This window comes from Stigmatopora argus, chromosome 23, assembly GCF_051989625.1.
Source record: "Stigmatopora argus isolate UIUO_Sarg chromosome 23, RoL_Sarg_1.0, whole genome shotgun sequence".
NCBI lineage: Eukaryota > Metazoa > Chordata > Actinopteri > Syngnathiformes > Syngnathidae > Stigmatopora > Stigmatopora argus.
This window is the reverse complement of record NC_135409.1, coordinates 3,280,606-3,301,463: the sequence shown is the minus strand read 5'-3', so window position 1 is coordinate 3,301,463 and position 20,858 is coordinate 3,280,606. Positions and strand designations below refer to the sequence as shown.

Genomic DNA, 20,858 nt, shown 5'->3' with positions numbered 1-20,858 from the left:
CCACGCTGCACAGATGTAACCGGGATTGTCTCACAATCACTTCGTTTCGCCCCCTTTTTCCACGAGTCATTCATCCCGCCGACACGACTTCCTAATGAAATGTTTTGTAATGGAAGCCATTTATTTCAATTAGCATGTAGCTAACGACGGCATTTAACGGAGCCGAGCTTTAGCTCGTTAGACGTCTTCTGCCGGGGGAAATTAAATGTGGTCAAATGAGCGCCGACTCCTATGTTTTCAGGGCTTGCTTTATCTCGAATACGCTTCTGATTTGCCACGTCACCGTTAGCTGCGAAATGTCAACGCGGGCTTGATTGATGACGTCGAAGCGTTTATTATACGTTTATTCGACAAAGTTGCCAGGTGCAGCTCATTTGAAGGCAATAAACGTCGGGAGACGTCATGAATTTTACAATGTGTTCCCTGACCTTTGTTTACAGATTACAACTGAAAATGTTACCAATCGTTTTGTGGATTTTTTTTTTTTTCTGTCACAGCAAGAAAAACTGGGCGACATTTGCTTCTCCCTGCGCTACGTGCCAACTGCCGGTAAGCTAACCGTGGTGGTCCTGGAGGCCAAAAACCTGAAGAAGATGGACGTTGGCGGGCTGTCAGGTGAGCTTTAGCTAGCATACGTTTTGGAAAACGAAGAACGGAGTCACTTTTTTCCCCCACGTCGGTCAAAAAAGGGGACAAAAAACAGCCAAATCTTAAGAAATTTACATGGAATTTTTTTCGCCCGACTGCCGCGACGATGATCGGGAGGCCTCTTTCGCGCCGACGGCCCGTCAAAGCACGAGAAAATCCGGGGTTTATCCACCCACTCGAAAAGCATTTGACAGTCGGAACGTTGAATGCGGCGCCAAGTGACCTCTTGCGGGGAAAATGCACCTGAACGAGGAGAAGCGTTTTTTTCCGCCGAGTGTTATCGCTGCCTTTTTGCGCACGGGCGACGAGGCGGCGGATTATTACGGGAGGGGGGGTTGGCGTGGAGCGCGGCGGCCGTTCGCATTGCATGCTGGGAGTGTGCCGCTTTGCCCAGTGAACATCAAAGGAGGGTAAAAATAGAATGCCTGTCATCTTAGATGCGCTCGCGTCAGTTTGGATTGGTCGCGCTGCACCCGCAAGTGGCACAGGCGCACACACATGTGAAGGAAAAAAATCATTGCAAAAAGAACCCCAGAAAAAATCAGAATTTGAAAAACGAAGAAGAAAAAATCATGCCAAAAACAAGCCCAGAAAATAAATGAATTTGGAAAACGAAGAAGAAAAAATCCTTCCAAAAACAACCCCAGAAAATAAATGAATTTGGAAAAACTGTCACTCCTCCACGCCAGATCCCTACGTGAAGATCCACCTAATGCAGAACGGCAAACGTCTGAAGAAAAAGAAGACCACCATCAAGAAGAACACGCTCAACCCGTACTACAACGAGTCCTTCAGCTTCGAAGTCCCCTTCGAACAAATCCAGGTACTCAAGCCCCGCACCCCCGTCCGTCCGTCCGTCCGCCGCCGCCAATCCATTGGCGTGAGCCGTGCGCCCCATGTGGACTTTGCAGAAGGTGCAAGTGGTGATCACGGTGCTGGACTACGACAAGATCGGCAAAAACGACGCCATCGGCAAAGTGTTCGTGGGCCTCAACAGCTCGGGAACGGAGATCCGCCATTGGTCCGACATGTTGGCCAATCCCAGGAGACCCATCGCTCAGTGGCACGTGCTCAAGCCTGAGGAAGAGGTGGATGCGCAGCTCTCCACCAAGAAATAAGCAAAGAAGCATAAGCCCCACCCCCTTTGAAAAAAGCCGCCCCCTCCCCTGACTGTCAGCTCCTCCTCCACGCTCCTGCCTTCTTGTATAGCAAGGGTGGGCAACGTATGACCCGGGGGCCACCGCCTTGCTTCTTTCAAACGTTTGTCCCGATACTCTTTTCGTCCCGTTATATCATCTGGGCTAACTTATTTACTGTAAATAATGAAAAAAAAATGTCAGTCAAATTAATTGTATAAACAGTTTGATAACAATCGCTTCACACAATACAGATTCGTACTCTATTATAATTTTTGATTTCATTTCCAACATAAGAACGATCAAAAATAACTTTCGGATAGGCATTTTGCACTCAGACATTTTTCCAGCAAGGACTGGTCGCCGTCCAATCGCATAAGAAGCATACACCAATGTCGCCTGTCCGTGTTTTCAAATGGCATCGAAGCGAGAACCTCTTAAGTCGTGGCGTGAATGGAATTTTTCATTTCATCTTTTTGGCACGTGGCGTTGTAGGCCAAGCAAATTCAGAGAAAAAGCACGATTGGACGCGCTTAAAAATCAATAAGTGGTCCCCGGGACATCCAAGTTGCCGCACCCTGTCCTTCTATAGCCAATCTTTGTAAATACCTCGGTGACACGTCTCATCGCTTTCCCGCCCGCCATCATGGTCTTCTTGTCGCTCGGTTGTCCGCCCCTCCCCCCTGGCCCCGCCCCTTATTTTAAGCAATATAATGCGTATAGTTGACATATAGCGCATGAGCGAATTTTTTTGTACATAGGACGTCCATCCACGCATCGTACGATGTACGTGAAGCAGGCCACGCATTTCTAGTTGTTTCTATGTTGTTGTTCTCGGTGGATGTTTCTAATAAGATGCTTTATTTTAAGCGTGTGAATGCTTGATTGTGAACCAGAGCCAATATGACCCGATCCAGGATTTATGAATAATACATACTTCTTGTTACTGCATTCCACGTTTCGGGACAAAAGACGCGCGCGATTTCGTACGAGCTTTTTCTACTTATTTGTCGGTCGCCAATTGTTACGACCCCGCCCAAGTTGAACCCTCGTGATAAAAGCACCAAGTCGCCGCCGTGTCCTTAAATGCGCCCCTCGTTTTTGTTAGCCTCTTCGGCCGGCGCCCACGAGTTTTGATTTTTTTGCGTTGGGCGACGCCGGTTCGTGAACACTGCCAAAACAAAACGAGCGTCAGCTTTCCGGGCGTTATTTTATTTTGTTTTGTTTTTGCTAATGCGTTGTGCCCGTTCGCACCCTTTTGCAGTTTTGGTTGTTTTTGCTCTGTGACAAAACAAGTTTTGTTCAGCATTTTTAAACTTGAGGAAACGTTCACGCTAGCAAGCAAATATCTCCCAATACCAATTCGTGGTATCGGCCGATTCACGGGCGTCCGAACCGGTCCTCAAGGGCCGCGGCGGGGGCAGGTTTTTTTTCCAACCAAAGAAGATACATTTTCACCAATCTGGTGTCTTAAAAGTGTAACTCCCGTATTTACTCGCACATAATCCAAACCCTTAAAATTGCCTTAAATACGTTACATTTGACAATTTCTTGTGTATAAGCCCCCCCCCCCGGATTCACAATTTTCACCTCCATATTCATGGATTTAATAGGGAGTACAAATGTGTTACTTTGAAGGGAAAATCTTAAGAAAAATCATTGCACATGGTATTTCTTCTACTGTATGAATCAAAAGCACATAAGGAATTAATTCATCAGGTAATGGTTGTTTTCTTAATGCAAAACAGAAAATAACCAACAAATAGCAAATGTTACCACTTACCGCTACATCTACTGTTGAAAAAGAGTATACCAAGTCTTGTGCCCTTGATTCAATCATCTTTTTTTAATTACAAATATGGCTTATATGCAAGAAAATACTGTAGTTGATTGGTTGTCAAGAAGAAACCTCATTGGTTTAACTGTCTGCTCGATCGGTTGGAGCAAAAACCTGCACCCACTGCGGCCCTTAGTGTGAAGGCTTGGACAGGCCTGCCCTAGATTAATAAGAAAATATAATATTGTGGTTTTCTGTCTACTCATGTTGCTCCACCGTTTGCTGGTCGTTAACGCCAATGGCAGCCAGTGTATTAAGTGAATTTGGCTGATTTCAACGGCGAAATGACGATTGGCTTTCGACCAAATGGAGTCTCCGGGTGGTCAGGGGGGCTTTTTTTCCCATGTTTGCCTCTGGTGTTCTCATGTAGCTGCCCATCGCCATCCGCCATTCCCGGGCGTGCCTTGACTGGGCGCTCGCTTCGTGTATCACTGTGATGCCGTGCGTGTAGACGTGTAGCGCTAGTCTGTCCTTTAGTGGTGTCGCTGATGACCTGCCGAGAGAGTTTGTCGGGCGCTGTGCGAAATACTCATCCCGTCATAAAAAAAACGGCAAAAATCCAAGCCAGGAAGCAGCGACGACGTTTCCCGTTTGGTTCGGTTTTCCAGTTCAGGGAGTTGAATACCAAACGAGCTCTCCAAATCTGTGTGTGTACATATTTACATAAAAAAATGTATATCTATAAGAAATATAATAATGGAATCTTCTTTTACGTGTTCGCCATCCTTTTCTATTGGAGGTTACAATGTTGAATGTACAGTACAAACTGTGTTGGTGTTGATTAGATGTATTTTGCACTTTTATTTTGTATAAAAACAAAAAAACTTTTCCCCTTTCGTGTCATTTTCAAACCCCGCCCCCCTGAAGCAAACTTTCGAGAAACAGGAAAATAAAACGTGCAAAGTGGAAAAATGACGGGAATGCGACGACGGCCGGCAGGTGGCAGTGCAGGGAAACAATTAAAAGAGAATAAGAAATTAAATAAAAGCCATTCATTCAACTGCAGCGCCGAGCTCCGCCTCGGACGATTCCCTGCACCAATCAGAGCGAAGCGGTGTAAAAAGTCTACGACCATCCTTGTTGCCTTTGCTGTGTTTAAAAACTGCCTGCTTGACTATTTTGTGCGTTTTTTCCTCCGTGAGTTCGTAAAAATTGTTCATCCTTATTTATTTTTTTATTTTCAGTTTTTTTCCTTCTGTGCGTGTATATTGTGATTCACTTGTGGGGTTTTCTGACTGTTGTTCTATAACTTCATAATATACAAATGACCAATCAATAAAAAAATGTTTAATTTCCCAGTTGATATATAGCATTTTGACGTGTCCACTTGTCTTCATTCCGCAAGTAATGACGCAACGACTTTGTCGCCATCTTGCGGCCAAAACTAAAAACACGGCTTTCCCATTTATGAATCACTTCTGTCCTCTAGCGGCGATTATTCACATGACACCAAAACTAAACGCTTGTCCTTCGTATTTTAAAATCTTGTTTGTGCTCATACGTAAATACAGTAAGAAAAAAACGCTTTTATTTTGTCATGTATTTTTTTCATTCATTAATTACATGTAGCTATTTTTTATGTATTTCGTACTTTATTCATAAAGAAATGAATAGCACTACATACGGACAAATAAAAGTAACGACTGACGGAAGTGACGTTATATGGCTGTAATCAGGTTAGTATAATTGAAGGTAGGCAATCCGGATATCGTTATATTTCAAACATTTTTTCAGACTCGGCTACATTTCCAAATTATATCAAATGTCATCATTTAGAAGTTGACACAAATACTGAGTCTTACATTGACTGGGTTACTCTGTTTAAGTTGATTTTCGACAATATAAGTAACCTTTTCTTTCAGGCTTTTATTTTGACAGGCAAAACGGATGCTTACTTAACCCTTACACCTAACCTGACCAACACGCGTTTGGCGACCTGTTGAGAGTAAACGCCAGAGCAGCTGCTTCCAAAAAACGCTGAAATCAGGCAATTTGCCCCCTGACGACGCAGAAAACGATGCTTTCCTACATCATCGGGGTGAGTAAAGTTTCCTTAAACCTCAGCGATGTTTCTCACTTTGGCGACTTGCTGAATGGGCCAAAAGTTAGCAATCGGGCGGGCAAAACGCCGGGTCTCGTCGACCGGAGAATGTGACTCACTTGTTCAGCAATAGCGTTCAATGAAGTCTTGAAGCCGGGGACAACGCCCCACCGAGGGCCTCTCTGCCCCTCGAACGCACAATCCAGCGATGTTCATGTCGATGCTAATGCTAATTTGGGGCAGGTCATCCGGAGCGGCTTCGACGGCTTCGTTAATTTGCTCTTCCGGCTCCTATTCCCCCGTCGGAGACCTGCGATCACCCTGCAGGACCCCAGCGTCAAGTATGCATTGCGGCTCATTGATAAGCAGGTAAAGCCTTTGCTGATAACCGATCGTGCGTTTGCTCCATTGATAATCAGGGATGTAGCTAGGCCTGGGCGATATGACAAAGTTTGTAATCACGATTGAAACAACATTGATCCTTTTCAAACTTCTGTGAATAAGTAAATTACTTGACTTGTTATTCACTTATGAAAGTAACTGCGCAACCTAAATTTAAAAAAGATCATATAAAACATGATGATTTTTAACAGTATTTTTGTTGTCCTTTCTACTATAAAGATAAGACAACCCCCATGACACTGAAAAATTTAATGAATAACAAAAGCTGCGGAAATTTTGACAGGCATCTTTATTTTTTTTAAATGCCTTCAAACCAAAAGTTTCTGCTCAATATGAAATAAGTAATCAACTGAAGACATCGTCAGCATTGGCAAGACTATTTTTAGCCTCACAAAAATAAACAATTTAAATTTACATCATGCCATCATTTAAAAAAATCATTTTGGATGAACTTAACCCATTTTAACCCAAGTTAACAAGTTTTCGATTTTTGCAATGTTTTCATAACATTCAATAAAATGGGGAAACTCCTTGAAATCAACTAAGACATGAGTTACGGGCTGTCCTCAAATCAGTAGCGTGCGTTAAAGTGGCTGTTGTTTGTGCACAGGTATTTTAAGAAGCATTTTTAAAAAAAGAAAACGACATCACTTGTATCTTTTAGTAGGTCAACTCAGTGTTGCCCTGCATGACATAATCACTCATTTTGGCTCTTATAGTCCTTTTGCTTTCATGATCTGTTAGCTGCTCTATAGCTAACTATGATTTAAAAAGTAGCTGTTTATTTCTTACCATCTTCTTCTACTAAACATTGGTCTTGAACTAGTGTTCCATCTCGCTTCAGCACCCCCATTCTTTGTGGTGTAATTCCATCGAATTTTATCACAGCGTTTTTATTATTGTTGACAAAAAATATTTGACAATTATTGTTTTATGGCTCAGGTAAAGATGTAGCATTTGTTCAGAATCCGACTTGATAAAAACATCTTGTCTCCGTAAAAATGTATAGATTGTGAGTCACGACACCCGCAAGTTCCGGTTCGCTCTGCCGTCCGCAAAACACGTCCTGGGTCTCCCCGTGGGTCAGTATGACGCAGCGCCTTCCTTCCATCGTCCCGTTTTGATATCATTTGACCACATTTCCTGCAGGACAGCACATTTACCTGTCGGCCAAAATCGACGGCAACCTGGTGGTGCGGCCTTACACGCCGACCTCTAGCGACGACGACAAAGGCTACGTGGACCTGGTCATCAAGGTGATGGCGCGAATGCGGCTTTTTCCGGATTTCTGTCCCGTCTTATTCTCTTCTCGCCTGCAGGTTTACTTCAAAAACGTCCACCCGAAATTCCCCGAAGGTGGCAAAATGAGTCAGTACTTGGAGAGCCTCCGCATCGACGACACTATCGATTTCAGAGGACCTAGTGGACTTCTCGTTTATAAGGGAAAAGGTACGGCAATGCGACGAATGCGAAGTGTAGCGGTTTCATTTTGTGGGGGGAATAACGGGACATGTTCTTGTGCAGGCGTTTTTGCCATTCAGGCTGACAAAAAGTCCCCAGCCGTGACCAAGACGGCCAAACACGTGGGCATGATTGCAGGCGGGACAGGTAAATCCCACGATATTATTTGTCATTTTACCGAGTTGCTTGCACTTGGGGTAAAACATTTTTTTGTCAACGTCAGGAATTACACCCATGCTTCAGCTCATCACGGCCGTCATGAAGGACCCGCAGGACCGCACCGTTTGCCACCTCCTCTTCGCCAACCAGGTCAGTCGGCGCGCGCCTGCTTTCCTCGCCGCGGTCGTCCTTATTTTTCAATATCCCGACAGACGGAGAAGGACATCCTGCTGAGGCCCGAGCTGGAGGAGATTCAAGTCAACAACCCCGAACGCTTCAAGCTGTGGTTCACCGTTGACAGAGCGCCAGACAGTATGTTCCGTTCGAACCGACCTTCTTTGCAAAACAGGGCGCGATATTTAACAATGAGCTAATTTTTTTAGACTAATGAAACCGCCAGAAACTAATGCAATAATAGACCGTTCATTATTTTTTCTCATTAAGATATTCTATGTTAAAAGCTTTTTTCATCGAAAGCCCACCCAGCATCTTATTTAAACCTACTGTTCTTGTTTATCCGGCAGGGGGCAGAACATACGTCTTTATCCCGTTAGAGAGGGTGTTTAAAGTGACTCCTCCCAAGACAAAAAAATCTCCACTTAAAGAACTAAAATTATGATTAATTCAGGAATATTTATTGAGTATCAAAAATGTATGGAAGTTTTTTTTTCCCAGGAATATTTTATTAACATATTTCAAAATCTGAACAAGAACAAAAAGTTGACTTGACAAAATGTTATTCATTCGTTTTCTCAACCACTTTATCCTCACTAGGGTCGAAGGGGGTGCTGGAGCCTATCCCAGCTGACTTCGGGCCAGAAGCGGGTGACACGCATGTTTTTGGAATGTGGGAGGAAACCAGAGTACCTGGAGAACACCCACACTGGCCCCGGGAGAACATGCAAACTCCACACAGTTGGACTGACCTGGAATTGAACCCAGGGCTATGGGGTTGAAGCTCCAACCACAGAATTCCATAATTAGTCCAATCATTTTATTCCTGTTTATGCTCAAACTTCTTAGACAAATTCCTAATTGAAATCATTGAATGATGGGTGACCAGCAAAATTCTTTGCTAAAGCCTATTTTTCTTTTCTTTCACCAGAGTGGGAGTACAGCGAAGGATTCATCAGCGAAACGATGGTGCGCGAGCACCTGCCGCCGCCTTCCGATGACGCCGTGGTGCTGATGTGCGGACCACCGCCTATGATCCAGTTCGCATGCAACCCCAACCTAGACAAAGTGGGCCACGCCGCCGAGCATAGGTTCGCCTTTTAGAAGGTCCACGCCGGCCTTCCCTTCTCGTATTTATGTCACTGCGTAGCTTTTGCCCGCACAAAGATGGTGCCTTACATCTAGGGTGTCTATAAAGTCTCTTTACCACTTTAAAAATGTGTTAAAATGCATTTGAATAGATATTTTATTTATATTTGTTTTATTGTATTCTGTGTTTATTCAAGTTTTTTTTTTTTTATCACACTGCATTTGTGTTTCAGGAATCCTGTTTGTGAAAGGTGATGTTGAATGAACCCCCACAAAAATGGCTATGCCTCAAGAGATGGTGCAATATGTTTAATGGTTTATTGAAACGAACTCGGACAGGCAGACTCGGCGAAACTACTGAACTAAGTATGGAAGAGAGCCACCGTCATGTCTGTCAATTCATGAATGGCACAAGAAATGTATGGAGATGGACGGGGACAGTTAGATAAAGGAAGAAGTGGGCGACCAAGAACATCTATTGAAAACATTAATCGTGTAAAGATGTTCTTGGTCGCCCACTCCTTCCTTTATCTAACTCTGTCCCCGTCTCCATATATTTCTTGTGCCGTGCACAAACTGACAGACGTGATGGTGGATCTCTTCCATACTTAGTTCTGTAGTTTCGCTGAATCTGTCGATCCGACGTTGTTAGAATAAACCATGACAGTGTCTACTCTTGAGGTAGCCATTTTGTAGGGGTTCATTCAACATCACCTCTTTCACAAACAGGATCCCTGAAACACAAATGCAATGTGATTAAAAAAAACTTGAATAAACACTAAATGCAATAGAACAAATCTGAATAAAATAATCAATTGCCTTTTTAATGATTTTTTGAAATGGTAAAGAGACTTTATGGGCATCCGTATTTGAATCACGCAGACTGGTGTGACGTGCAATATTGTTGTGGATGCAAGAATGTCATTCCCTATTTTCGGCACTCGGGGTTTTTCTATTCCTAATTAAGTCAACCCGCATGTTGGCAATCATGCATGTCGGCACTTTATGGAGGCGCCAGAAAGATGAGTTGATGGAACAAGTTTTGCGGCTCTAAAAAAAATAAAAATAAATGTATGCAATGCTTTTGTGATAATAAATCTCCCAGAAACATTTCAATTTGCAGCCTCTATTCTGATTGAGCTAACGTAGCTTTGAAACGATGCTGTATCGCAATCGCTAGTAGACATCTAATCCATTGGAAGTGAAAAATATTTCATCGCTTTCAGCTACAGCCAATTAGTTAAATATTGACATCTTTTTGATAGCAATTAAGTTTCGAAGCCCTGTAAAACAGCATAAAAAACTACATAGCTATACTATCTTCAACTACATGACTGACAAGTGTGGAGTGGAAGTAGATTTATTTTGTCCACACATTGCTCCAGAAGAATCCCAAGTTAAAGCCAACATGAACAATAAATCATTACTGCTTTTATTTCTATAAAATCAATTCCATCTTATAGTAGTTCGGAAGACACATGTTGCTTGTTTGTTCACTGTGCTGTCAGGTTTAACGGTAAAAGGGTAGAAACAAAAACCCAAACCGTCAAAGGATGGCTTCCGATCCTTGAGTAGCGGCATTCCAGCCTATAAGCCAACAAAGAGAGACAGCTTTGCACAAAAAGTGCAGAGCCATTGCCGTATGGGTGAAAAAAATGTAACATGTCATCTAAAACAAAAACAATTGCACAGTAGTTGAGCAGCGTAGGTGACGTTGCTATTACGTTTGCTAAATATGGAATATGTAAACGGCTGCAAATGTCAAGTGTTCATAAAAGAGCACGTCATGGTTGGTTTAACTATTCATGTCTTTGTATTTCCTATTTCAAGTACTCATTCAAATTAAACTTCTAATTCAACACTTACCACCTCGTCATCGGAGTCCTCAAGATTGTTGATATCGGAGTCCTCAAGATTGTCATCATCGTATTCTCCGAGTAACAGGCGGTCATCTTGAAACAGATCCACGGTTCATTAAGAGAATCAGAGAATGTTATTGGTCAATGCGCCATCTGCACTTTTACTGGTATGGCTACAGTGCTAATCTAAAAGATGACAATACGTTATATCTTTCGCCTCCGTTGACGTTAAGACTCCAATCCTGATTGTCACTTGTAGATGTCGATGCATTTTTTTTAACCCGTTTCAAATGAATTGGAAGTCATCTCATTTTCTGAACCACTTTATCTCCTCACTAGGTTCGCGGGGGTGCTGGAGCCTATCCCAGCTGACTTCGGGCCAGAGGCGGGGGACACCCCGAATTGGTGGCCAGCCAATCGCAGGGTACAAGGAGACAAACAACCCATTCACGCTCACACTCATTTAGGGGCAATTTAGAGTATCCAATCAGCCTACAATGCATGTCTTTGGAATGTGGGAGTACCTGGAGAAAACCCATGCAGGCCCAGGTAGAACATGCAAACTCCACACAGGTGGACCGACCTGGAGAAAACCCACGCGAGCCCAGGTAGAACATGCAAACTCTCCACAGCAACGCCCGCGTAACAGAACAAACAAATTTAAATGAACTTGGATTAATATATATAGACACACTCAAACATACTAAGTTTAATGTACCTTTACACAAAACTGAATTCTAATTTTGTTTAATTTTTTTTTACCTTTGTTCTCCGGGTTGACTCCACCCGGACGCTCAGCGGGAGTTTTTAAAAGGAATGCATCAAGGGTTGTTTGTTTTTGCCTTCCCTTCAAAATATTTCGAAAATGACACGCACAATACGACACCTCACAATATGATAACGCGCGACCACTTGCCAGCTTGTCAGGGTGCCTCTTTTCTACAAAATCAGAAAACTCTTGCCACTTCGCTATCATGTCTTTGATATCCTTTGTAGCCTTTTGACTAACGGGGGGAAAAACACGGGAAAATGCAAGCTCCGCCCAGTGCTCGTAGATATCTGTTGTACACGAAAGAGATGCAGCAAAAAAGACAGTGCGCTACAATGATAAACAGCCTCTCATGTCTTGGCCACCTGGCTTTCTCGCATCTAGAGATAATTATTTGCTCAAAATGCTCGTATGTAGAGGTACCACTGTAATGGAAAAACTATTCAATTTGACGTGAAAGTAAGCGGTGAAGCTGATGAGCTCCTCACCCTTCTTGATGATGTCCCTCATCTTCTCCCACACATGGAAGCTGAGCGATCCCAAGTATTTGGTCTCGTCCACGAGGAAGCCTGAAATCGCCGCGCGGCTTTCCATCTGCATGTCGGCGCTGTGAAAAAGGCGTCAGTTTCCCGTTACAGCGTGGATGGGAAAGGACGTACGAGATCTTTACCCAGCTGTTGCGCCCTTGCCGTTCTGAAAGAAATATAGGGAGCAAAATTTGGTACATGTAAGTGGTCATTTTTTAAATGTAAAAAAGCCTTGCTATACAGACGCTCCCCTACTTACGAACGCAATTGGTTACGAGCGATTGTTCATAAGTTGAATTTGTTTGTAAGTTGATTCAGTGCTATATTTTGTATTATAATTTATGTTTAAGGCCGATATAAGTATATTGAAGGTTTATATAAGTGCATTTGTATGTTTAAGGCTTGTATAAGTAACACGCATTGGTTTGTACTGAAAAAAAAATAATAATAAAATGGAGAGAATATGTACAGTACTGTAGAGAGAGATTTATGTATTAGAAACTGGCCAAAAGAAGCGACCTAATGACGATTGCACAGTTTTTTTTCATCATAAATGATGCGGTAGCACTGTATGGCATCATTCAATTGATTTGCAAACTTTGTGCAACGTTCAATATTTGGGTCCTGCTGCTCGATCTTTCTGTTTATAAATGGTACTGACGGTCGAACGATTCAATGCCCGTGAAACGCTCACCACTCTCACGCGCATCAAGCTTCGTTATTATTGCCACTCGTTTCAAATGAAATGGCTTGCCTCTTCCTTGCAACTCCCTCAATAGAAGCCTTTAGCTTTTTACCAAGCATATTCAATATTGGATGCATGAGATATTTAATGATACAAATGAAAAAGGTTCTTTGCACACTGGAGATACATTCACACACTTCCGCACTGCAACGAAGAAGAAGGTAGATGCTGGGTGAGCTGAGCTCTCACAGCGCCAGGCGTCGGTATTAGCGGCGGAAAGAAGTACTACTCCGAAAAAGGCGCGAAATACAAAATTGGACTTGCGAACATTTTTGGACTTAAACGCAATTTGCAGACATGTTCGTATGTACCGTTGTTCGTGAGTTGAATGTTCGTAAGTAGTGGAGCGTCTGTATATAGTAAGGCTTTTTTCTTTTAAAAAAATCGACATATTATAGTAAGGCTAAGAAAGTCGGAGAATAAATCTGACTTCTGATTCTTCTCCTAGTTATTGCTGTGGTCCAGTGGCAAAAATATTGGTTCAGGACTTGAGGTGGGAATCAGGAGTTCAATTCCACTCTTTGCAATTCACAAATTGTTTATTGAGGTAATGAAAAGGATAAATATAACTTCCAATCACTTCATTTCAGAAGTCACTGTGGTCCAGTTGCAAAGACAAATGGTCAGAACTTCTGGTGGACTCAAGTTCAAATCAGGAGTGAGTTCAATTCCACTCTTTGCAATTCTCAAATTGTTTATTGAGGTAATGAAAAGGATAGATATAACTTCCAATCACATGATTTCAGAGGTCACTGTGGTCCAGTGGCAAAGACAATGGGTCAGAACTTCAGGTGTACTCAAGTTCAAATCAGGAATGAGTTCAATTCCACTCTTTGCAATTCTCAAATTGTTTATTGAGGTAATGAAAAGGATAGGTATAACTTCCAATCACATCATTTCAGAAGTCTCTGTGGTCCAGTGGCAAAGACAATGGGTCAGAACTTCAGATGCACTCAAGTTCAAATCAGGAGTGAGTTCTATTCCACTCTTTGCAATTCTCAAATTGTTTATTGAGGTAATGAAAAGGATAGATATAACTTCCAATCACATTATTTCAGAAGTCACTGTGGTCCAGTGGCAAAGACAATGGGTCAGAACTTCAGGTGGGCTCAAGTTCAAATCAGGAATGAGTTCAATTCCACTCTTTGCAATTCTCAAATTGTTTATTGAGGTAATGAAAAGGATAGATATAACTTCCAATCACATCATTTCAGAAGTCACTGTGGTCCAGTGGCAAAGACAATGGGTCAGAACTTCAGGTGGACTCAAGTTCAAATCAGGAATGAGTTCAATTCCACTCTTTGCAGTTCTCAAATTGTTTATTTAGGTAATGAAAAGGATAAATATAACTTCCAATCATGTATAGGCGGGCCGCCTCGTGGTGTAGTGGGTAAGTCACCTGCCTGCGACGTGGGTGTCGAGGGTTCACGTCCCGGTGTCGCCAGTCAACGACTGTATGGTGTCGGCAGTCGGCCGAAGGCCGACTGTCGAACACCACCAGGAACCCCCCCTCCCAACTGTCTTCCGGTCAGCCGAAGGCTGACCGGAAATATTGTTTTGCTGAAAAAAATGACCAAGTCTTTATTTGAATGAAAAAAGGTTTACCCATTTACTGAACTACTAGTGTAGTGATTAGTCAAACGAGAGCGGGATTCGAACCCCATCTCCCACATGGCAGTCAAATCCACTAACTTGAGGTCTGTCTGACCCATTGTCTTTGCCACTGGACCACAGTGACTTCTGAAATGAGATGATTGGAAGTTATATTTATCATTTTCATCACCTCAATAAACAATTTGAGATTTGCAAAGAGTGGACTTGAACTGACTCCAGATTTGAACTTGTGTCCAACTTCAATATCAACCCATTGTTCTTGCCACTGGACCACAGTGTCTTCTGAAATGATGTGTTTGGAAGTTATATTTATCCTTTTAATTACCTCAATAAACAATTTGAGAATTGCAAAGAGTGGAATCAAACTCACTTCTAATTTGAACTTGAGTCCACCTGAAGTTCTGACCCATTGTCTTTGCCACTGCACCACTGTAAAGTTGGAAGTTGTATTTATCCTTTTCATTACCTCAATAAACAATTTGAGAATTGCAACGAGTGGAATTGAACTCACACCTGATTCCCGCCTCATGTTCTGACCCAATGATTTTGCCAGTGGACCACAGCAACAACAAGAAGGTGAAGAATCAGAAGTCAGATTTATTCTCCGACTCTCTTAGCCTTACTTGCTGTCATTTTTTAAAGAAAAAAAGCCTTACTATGCTATGTCGTTTTTTAAGAAAAGAAGCCTTACTATACAATATCGTTTTTTAAGAAAAAAAGGCTTCCTCTACTATGTCGTTTTTCAAGAAAAAAAGCCATGCTATACTATGTCGTTTTTTAAAGGAAAAAAGCCATACTATACTATGTCGTTTTTTAGGGGGGAAAGCCATACTATACTATGTCGTTTTTTTAGAGAAAAAGCCTTCCTCGACTATGTCGTTTTTCAAGAAAAAAAGCCATGCTATACTATGTCGTTTTTAGGGGGGGAAAGCCATACTATACTATGTCGTTTTTTAAGAAAAAAAGCCTTACTATACTATGTTGTTTTTTAAGAAAAAAAGCCATACTATACTATGTCGTTTTTTAAAGGAAAAAAGCCATACTATACTGTCGTTTAAAGGAAAAAAGCCATACTATACTATGTCGTTTTTTAGGGGGAAAAGCCATACTATACTATGTCGTTTTTAAAGACAAAAAAGCCTTACTATACTGTGTCGTTTTTAAAGAAAATAAGCCTTACTATCCTATGTCGTCTTTAAAGAAAAAAGCCTATACTATGTTGTTTTTTAAGAAAAAAGCCTTACTATACTATGTCGTTTTTTACGAAAAAAAGCCTTACAATACTGTCGTTTTTTTAAGAAAAAAGCCTTACAATACTATGTCATTTTTTAAGAAAAAAAAGCCTTACTATACTGTCGTCTTTTAAGAAAAACGCTTTACTGTACATGGTCGTTTTTTTTTTAATAAAAAAGCCTTACTATACATGGTCATTTTTAATAAAAACCCTTAATATACATGGTCATTTTTAAAGACAAAAGCCTGACTATATATACATAGTATTTATTTTTTTAAACAAATAAAAGCTTCACTTTACATAGACCACTTTAAGTCGTTTTTAAAGACAAAAAAGCCTTTATGTCGTTTTTAAAGACAAAAAAGCCTTGCTATACTGTGTCGTTTTTAAAGAAAATAAGCCTTACTGTACTATGTCGTCTTTAAAGAAAAAAGCCTATACTATGTTGTTTTTTAAGAAAAAGCCTTACTATACTATGTCGTTTTTTACGAAAAAAAGCCTTACAATACTATGTGGTTTTTTTAAGAAAAGAAGCCTTACTATACAATATCGTTTTTTAAGAAAAAAAGGCTTCCTCTACTATGTCGTTTTTCAAGAAAAAAAGCCATGCTATACTATGTCGTTTTTTAGGAAAAAAAAGCCTTACTATACTATGTCGTTTTTTAAAGGAAAAAAGCCATACTATACTATGTCGTTTTTAGGGGGAAAAGCCATACTATACTATGTCGGTTTTCAGGGGAAAAGCCTTCCTCTACTATGTCGTTTTTCAAGAAAAAAAGCCATGCTATACTATGTCGTTTTTTAGGGGAAAAAAGCCATACTATACTATGTCGTTTTTTTAGGGAAAAAAGCCTTACTATACTATGTCGTTTTTTAAGAAAAAAAGCCTTACTATACATGGTCTTTTGGTACTGACGGTCGAACGATTCAATGCCCGTGAAACGCTTACCACTCTCACGCGCATCAAGCTTCGTTATTATTGCCACTCGTTTCAGAAGAAATGGCTTGCCTCTTCCTTGCAACTCCCTCAATAGAAGCCTTTAGCTTTTTACCAACCATATTCAATATTGGATGCATGAGATATTTAATGATACAAATGAAAAAGGTTCTTTGCACACTGGAGATACATTCACGCACTTCCGCATTGCAACGAAGAAGGTAGATGCTGGGTGAGCTGAGCTCTCACAGCGCCAGGCGTCGGTATTAGCGGCAGAAAGAAGTACTACTCCGAAAAAGGCGTGAAATACAAAATTGGACTTGCGAACATTTTTGGACTTAAACGCAATTTGCAGACATGTTCGTATGTACCGTTGTTCGTAAGTTGAATGTTCGTAAGTAGGGGAGCGTCTGTACATGGTCATTTTCTAAGAAAAGACCGAATATATTATGGATTTTTTTCTGGAAAAAAATGACCATGTATAGTAAAGCTTTTTTTTTTCTTAAAATAAATGACCCATGTATAGTATACATGGTCATTTATTCAAGAATACAAGCCTTACTACACAGTCATTATAAATGGGGAAAAAAAGCCTTACTATACTGTACATAGTACTTTTTAATGAAAAAAGCCTTGATATACAGGGTCATTTTCTTTCAGAAAAAAAACCTACTGTATATGGTCATTTTAATGAAAAAAATAGCCTTACTATACATGGTCATTTTTACTATACGTACAATGAAAAAATAACTTTACCATACAATGTAAAGTAAGGGTTTAATTCTTTAAAATGACATTGTATAGTAAGGCTTTTTTCCATAAAATATGACCATTTATAATAAGGCTTTTTTTCTTTGAAAAATGACCATGCATATTTTGTCACAACAAAATGACCACGTATAGTAAATCCTAACTACACATGGTCATGTTTTAAGAAAAATAGCCTTTCTATACTTTTTAGTGGCCATATATTTATCTTTACTATATATTGATTTCCTATGTGTCTGCTTGTTTGTTGTTGCGTCCATAGACTCAGCAAGTGGTGCGTCTTTGGATTGGATTGGATAACTTCATTCGTCCCGTATTCGGGAAATTTCATTGTGACAGTAGCAAGAAAAGGCATAGTTATAAGTTAGACAGTACAGTCGCAAAGGCCGCACAACAACAAAGCAAAAGCAAAAAGTACAAAGCAAATCAAAGTAAACTGGAACCACACTTGGCGCTAAACATCTCCAAAAACCATGGAACTCATCCTGGACTTGAGACAGAACAAGCCCGCTTCACTAAGCGAACCTCACTTGGACTACTTATTTATACATTTCTCATGTATTGATTATTTATTTGCCTGTCTGTTTGTTTTTGTGCACTATGTGGTGAAAGCTTTATATCTCATACTTGTATAATGACAATAAAAGCATTGAATTCCCTATGCACTTTTTAATGTAAAAAGCCTTCCTATATAATGGTCAATTTTTCTTTTTTTCTCAAAAAAAAAAATCACCATGTAGTATATTAAGGCTTTTTTTCTTAAAAAATGACCATGTATAGTGAGGCTTTTTTCTTAAAAATGACCTTGCTAATTAAGGCGTTTTTTCTTTAAAAAATGACCATTTATAGTGAGGCTTTTTTCTTAAAAAATGACCATGCTCAGTCAGGCATTTCTTCTTAAAAAGGACTATGTTTAGTAAGGCTTTTTTTTACTTAAAAATGACTATGCATAGTAAGGTTTTTTTTCTTATAACTATGTATAGTAAGGCTTTTTTTCATTTAAAAAATGACCATGTATAGTAAGGCTTATTTCTTTAAAAATGACAATGTATAGTAAGGCTTTTTTTCTTAAAATATGACAATGTATAGCAAGGCTTTTTTTCTTATAAATTGACCATGTATAGTAAGGGTTTTTTTTTTCTTAAAAAATGACTAGTAAGGCTTTTTTCCTTAAAAAATAACTATGCATAGTAAGGCTTTTTTCTTAAAAAAATAACCATGTTAGTAAGGGGTTTTTTTTCTTAAAAAAGGACTATGTATAGTAAGGCTTTTTCCTTAAAAAATTACTATGCATAGTAAGGCTTTTTGTCTTAAAATATGACCATGTATAGTAAGGTTTTTTCCTTAAAAAAGGACTATCCATAGTAAGGCTTTTATTCTTAAAAATGACCATGTATAGTAAGGCCTTTTTTTCTTAAAGGACGACTATGTATAGTAAGTAGGCTTTTTGTTCTTAAAAATGACCATGTATAGTAAGGCTTTTTTCAACTACACGGTCATTTTTTTAAATGTAAAAAGCCATACTATACATGGTCTTTTTTAAAGAAAAAAAGGCTTAATACATAGACATTTTAAGGGGGGAAAAGCCATGTATGGTCATTTTTTTATGTTAAAAAAGCCTTACTATACGTGGTCATTTTTTTTAAGAAAAAAAAGTCCTACTATTTATTTGTCAAACAAAGCAATGGACGATTGATAGGATTCTACCTTGAGGACAGAAACGCTGGTGGACGCCAACTTTTCATCGACCACTCGGATGGCATCAATGAGCGCCTTGAGGCGGACGTTGATGTCTTCCGTCTTGACCCGTGCCGCCCGGATCTTCTGCTCCACCTCCTTGCGCAGGACGACCACGCGGGCCTCCTCCTCGGCCAGTAAGAAGCGACGCAATCGGGAGAACTCGTCTCGCATGCACTTCTCCACGAAGCACGCCTGCACCTGCGTAGACGCAAACGGGCGTCAGCGCCACGCTAAAAGTTGCGACCACCACGCGGCTCACCTGGATGTGCGCTTCGGTGTCCTCGTGGGTGGACTTGACGGAATCCAGGCCTGTGACTTTGTCGCGCAGGGAGCGCCGCTCTAACTCCAGTTTCAACTGAAAAAAAAAATGCATTCAATTTTTAGATCGAGCGAGTCAACACAGGAGGGATTGTCAATATTCTTTTGCAGCTCGGTCAGTTTATCCCGTTTTTGAATTGCTTTATATGCAGTTTTAGGGGTTTTCAGTTTTACTCTGCCACTTTCCAGGGGAGGGTGATTTGTAGTTTCCTGAGGTTTGCAGGGTTTTTTGACCAAAGTTCAATTTTTGTTAAAAAAAAAAAAAAAATGGGCCACACAAATATGGATGTTAGCCACAAATGGATTGTGAGCAAGATATAGGACATACCTGTTATAAGACCATGAGTAATAAAAAAAAAAAGATCATACTCTTATTTTATGTCGATGAGCTATGGATCAAAGGAAAACATTTTCTAACAGGATGATGCAATCATATCATAGCTGCCAGTTTAAATGAGTAAATAACTTTTCATCTTTGACATTTTTCTGCCACTTTTTGCCATTTGTCAAGGAAACCCGACTTTAATCGCCACGCAACGAGAAAGACGTCCGATGGGTGTCCATTGCTGACTTTTTTTTGTGTGTGATTTTCTTTCTTCGTTTTGACATCATATAAGAAATTTGGCAGCGTACCTTGAAGTCGGCCATGGCCTCTTGGACAGGGCAACATTCGTGTCGTTTGTGTCTCTTGGACGTTTGGCAAACTACACAAATGGGCTCCTGGTCGAAGCGGCAGAAAAGTTTGAGCTCCTTGCGATGGATGAGGCACATCTCCCTGGGTTTGAGGTCCAGGTCATCATCGTTATCTTCGTCCTGGTCGTCGTCTTCGTCCTGCACGAGAGCCTCGCAGAGGTTCCTGATGGTCAAGCTGGGCACCGGCTCCCCTCGGACCGGGCGCCGACACAGCGGGCAATCGTGGGCCTGGCTCTGGCGGGACCACAGACGCTTGAGGCAGGGCCCGCAGAAGCTGTGGCTGCACTTGAGGACCACCGGGTCCTTGAAGATCTCGCAGCAAATCGTGCACGAGAGGTCGGCGGCCGCAAGAGGGAAACGGCTCGCCATCTGCTCGGATAAGTGGCAGCGATCCGGTACGCTCGGCAATAATGGCATTCGTTGGCTTTCTTTTTTTTTAATGACGAGGGCGGCTCAAAGCATGAAAGCGTTGCTTCTGGCACGCTCATAAGTGGCCAATATTTAGAAAGTTGCGCTTTGGCGCCCTCTTGCGGTGACATTGTCGAATGTATTTTTCCTCTATTTTCTTCTTGATTGCTTGCGGTGGACGTCCAATCCATTCGAAGTAGGAGCCAGCCCTCTGCTGCATTTAAAAAAAACATGGCGAAATATGATTCATAAATGAAAATCCTGAATCTAAATGTAAAATAGTATGCTAGTTCAAAGGC

The 20,858-nt window shown here is 41.0% G+C and overlaps 3 protein-coding genes across 7 annotated transcripts in view; 2 read left to right on the top strand and 1 right to left on the bottom strand.

Annotated features, from left to right (window-relative positions):
• The window catches only part of syt1a (synaptotagmin Ia), a 64,124-nt gene extending 59,191 nt beyond the window's left edge, over positions 1-4,933 (top strand). For all 4 annotated transcript variants that reach the window (XM_077593501.1, XM_077593504.1, XM_077593500.1 and 1 more), the window contains 3 exons: positions 498-615; positions 1,338-1,471; positions 1,560-4,933. In XM_077593501.1, the coding sequence (XP_077449627.1) occupies positions 498-615; positions 1,338-1,471; positions 1,560-1,766 (459 nt within the window). In that variant the 3' untranslated portion in view covers positions 1,767-4,933. The remainder of the gene's footprint in view (positions 1-497; positions 616-1,337; positions 1,472-1,559) is intronic.
• A 413-nt stretch (positions 4,934-5,346) lies between these two features.
• Positions 5,347-9,310, top strand: LOC144068748 (NADH-cytochrome b5 reductase 3-like). The gene is made up of 9 exons (XM_077593505.1): positions 5,347-5,659; positions 5,906-6,031; positions 7,074-7,146; positions 7,214-7,320; positions 7,384-7,513; positions 7,589-7,672; positions 7,749-7,834; positions 7,897-7,996; positions 8,790-9,310. The coding sequence occupies exons 1-9, from the start codon at positions 5,639-5,641 to the stop codon at positions 8,960-8,962; spliced, it is 900 nt and encodes a 299-aa protein (XP_077449631.1). The 5' UTR covers positions 5,347-5,638; the 3' UTR covers positions 8,963-9,310.
• Positions 9,311-10,291: 981 nt separating this feature from the next.
• On the bottom strand, positions 10,292-20,520 carry LOC144068890 (E3 ubiquitin-protein ligase TRIM35-like). Of its 2 annotated transcripts, none has more exons than XM_077593804.1 (7): positions 20,092-20,520; positions 19,400-19,495; positions 19,108-19,338; positions 12,246-12,268; positions 12,064-12,182; positions 10,814-10,899; positions 10,292-10,558 (listed from the first exon to the last, which is right to left on the bottom strand). In XM_077593804.1, the coding sequence occupies exons 1-7, from the start codon at positions 20,518-20,520 to the stop codon at positions 10,535-10,537; spliced, it is 1,008 nt and encodes a 335-aa protein (XP_077449930.1). In that variant the 3' UTR covers positions 10,292-10,534. The 2 variants fall into 2 exon arrangements, with proteins under 2 accessions (XP_077449930.1, XP_077449929.1); XM_077593803.1 differs by having other exon boundaries at positions 10,292-10,534.
• Positions 20,521-20,858: the final 338 nt, after the last annotated feature.

Bases quoted from the DNA above. Each gene is read 5' to 3' on its own strand.
- LOC144068748 (XM_077593505.1), top strand. From the start codon at position 5,639: ATGCTTTCCTACATCATCGGG. The intron at 7,321-7,383 runs GTGATGGCGCGA...TCTCGCCTGCAG, and splicing joins ACGTGGACCTGGTCATCAAG to GTTTACTTCAAAAACGTCCA. The intron at 7,673-7,748 runs GTAAATCCCACG...TGTCAACGTCAG, and splicing joins CATGATTGCAGGCGGGACAG to GAATTACACCCATGCTTCAG.
- LOC144068890 (XM_077593803.1), bottom strand. From the start codon at position 20,520: ATGGCGAGCCGTTTCCCTCTTGCGGCCGCCGACCTCTCGTGCACGATT. The intron at 12,269-19,107 runs GTAGAATCCTAT...TATTTCTTTCAG, and splicing joins CCAGCGTTTCTGTCCTCAAG to AACGGCAAGGGCGCAACAGC. The intron at 12,183-12,245 runs GTAAAGATCTCG...CCTTTTTCACAG, and splicing joins GGCAAGGGCGCAACAGCTGG to CGCCGACATGCAGATGGAAA.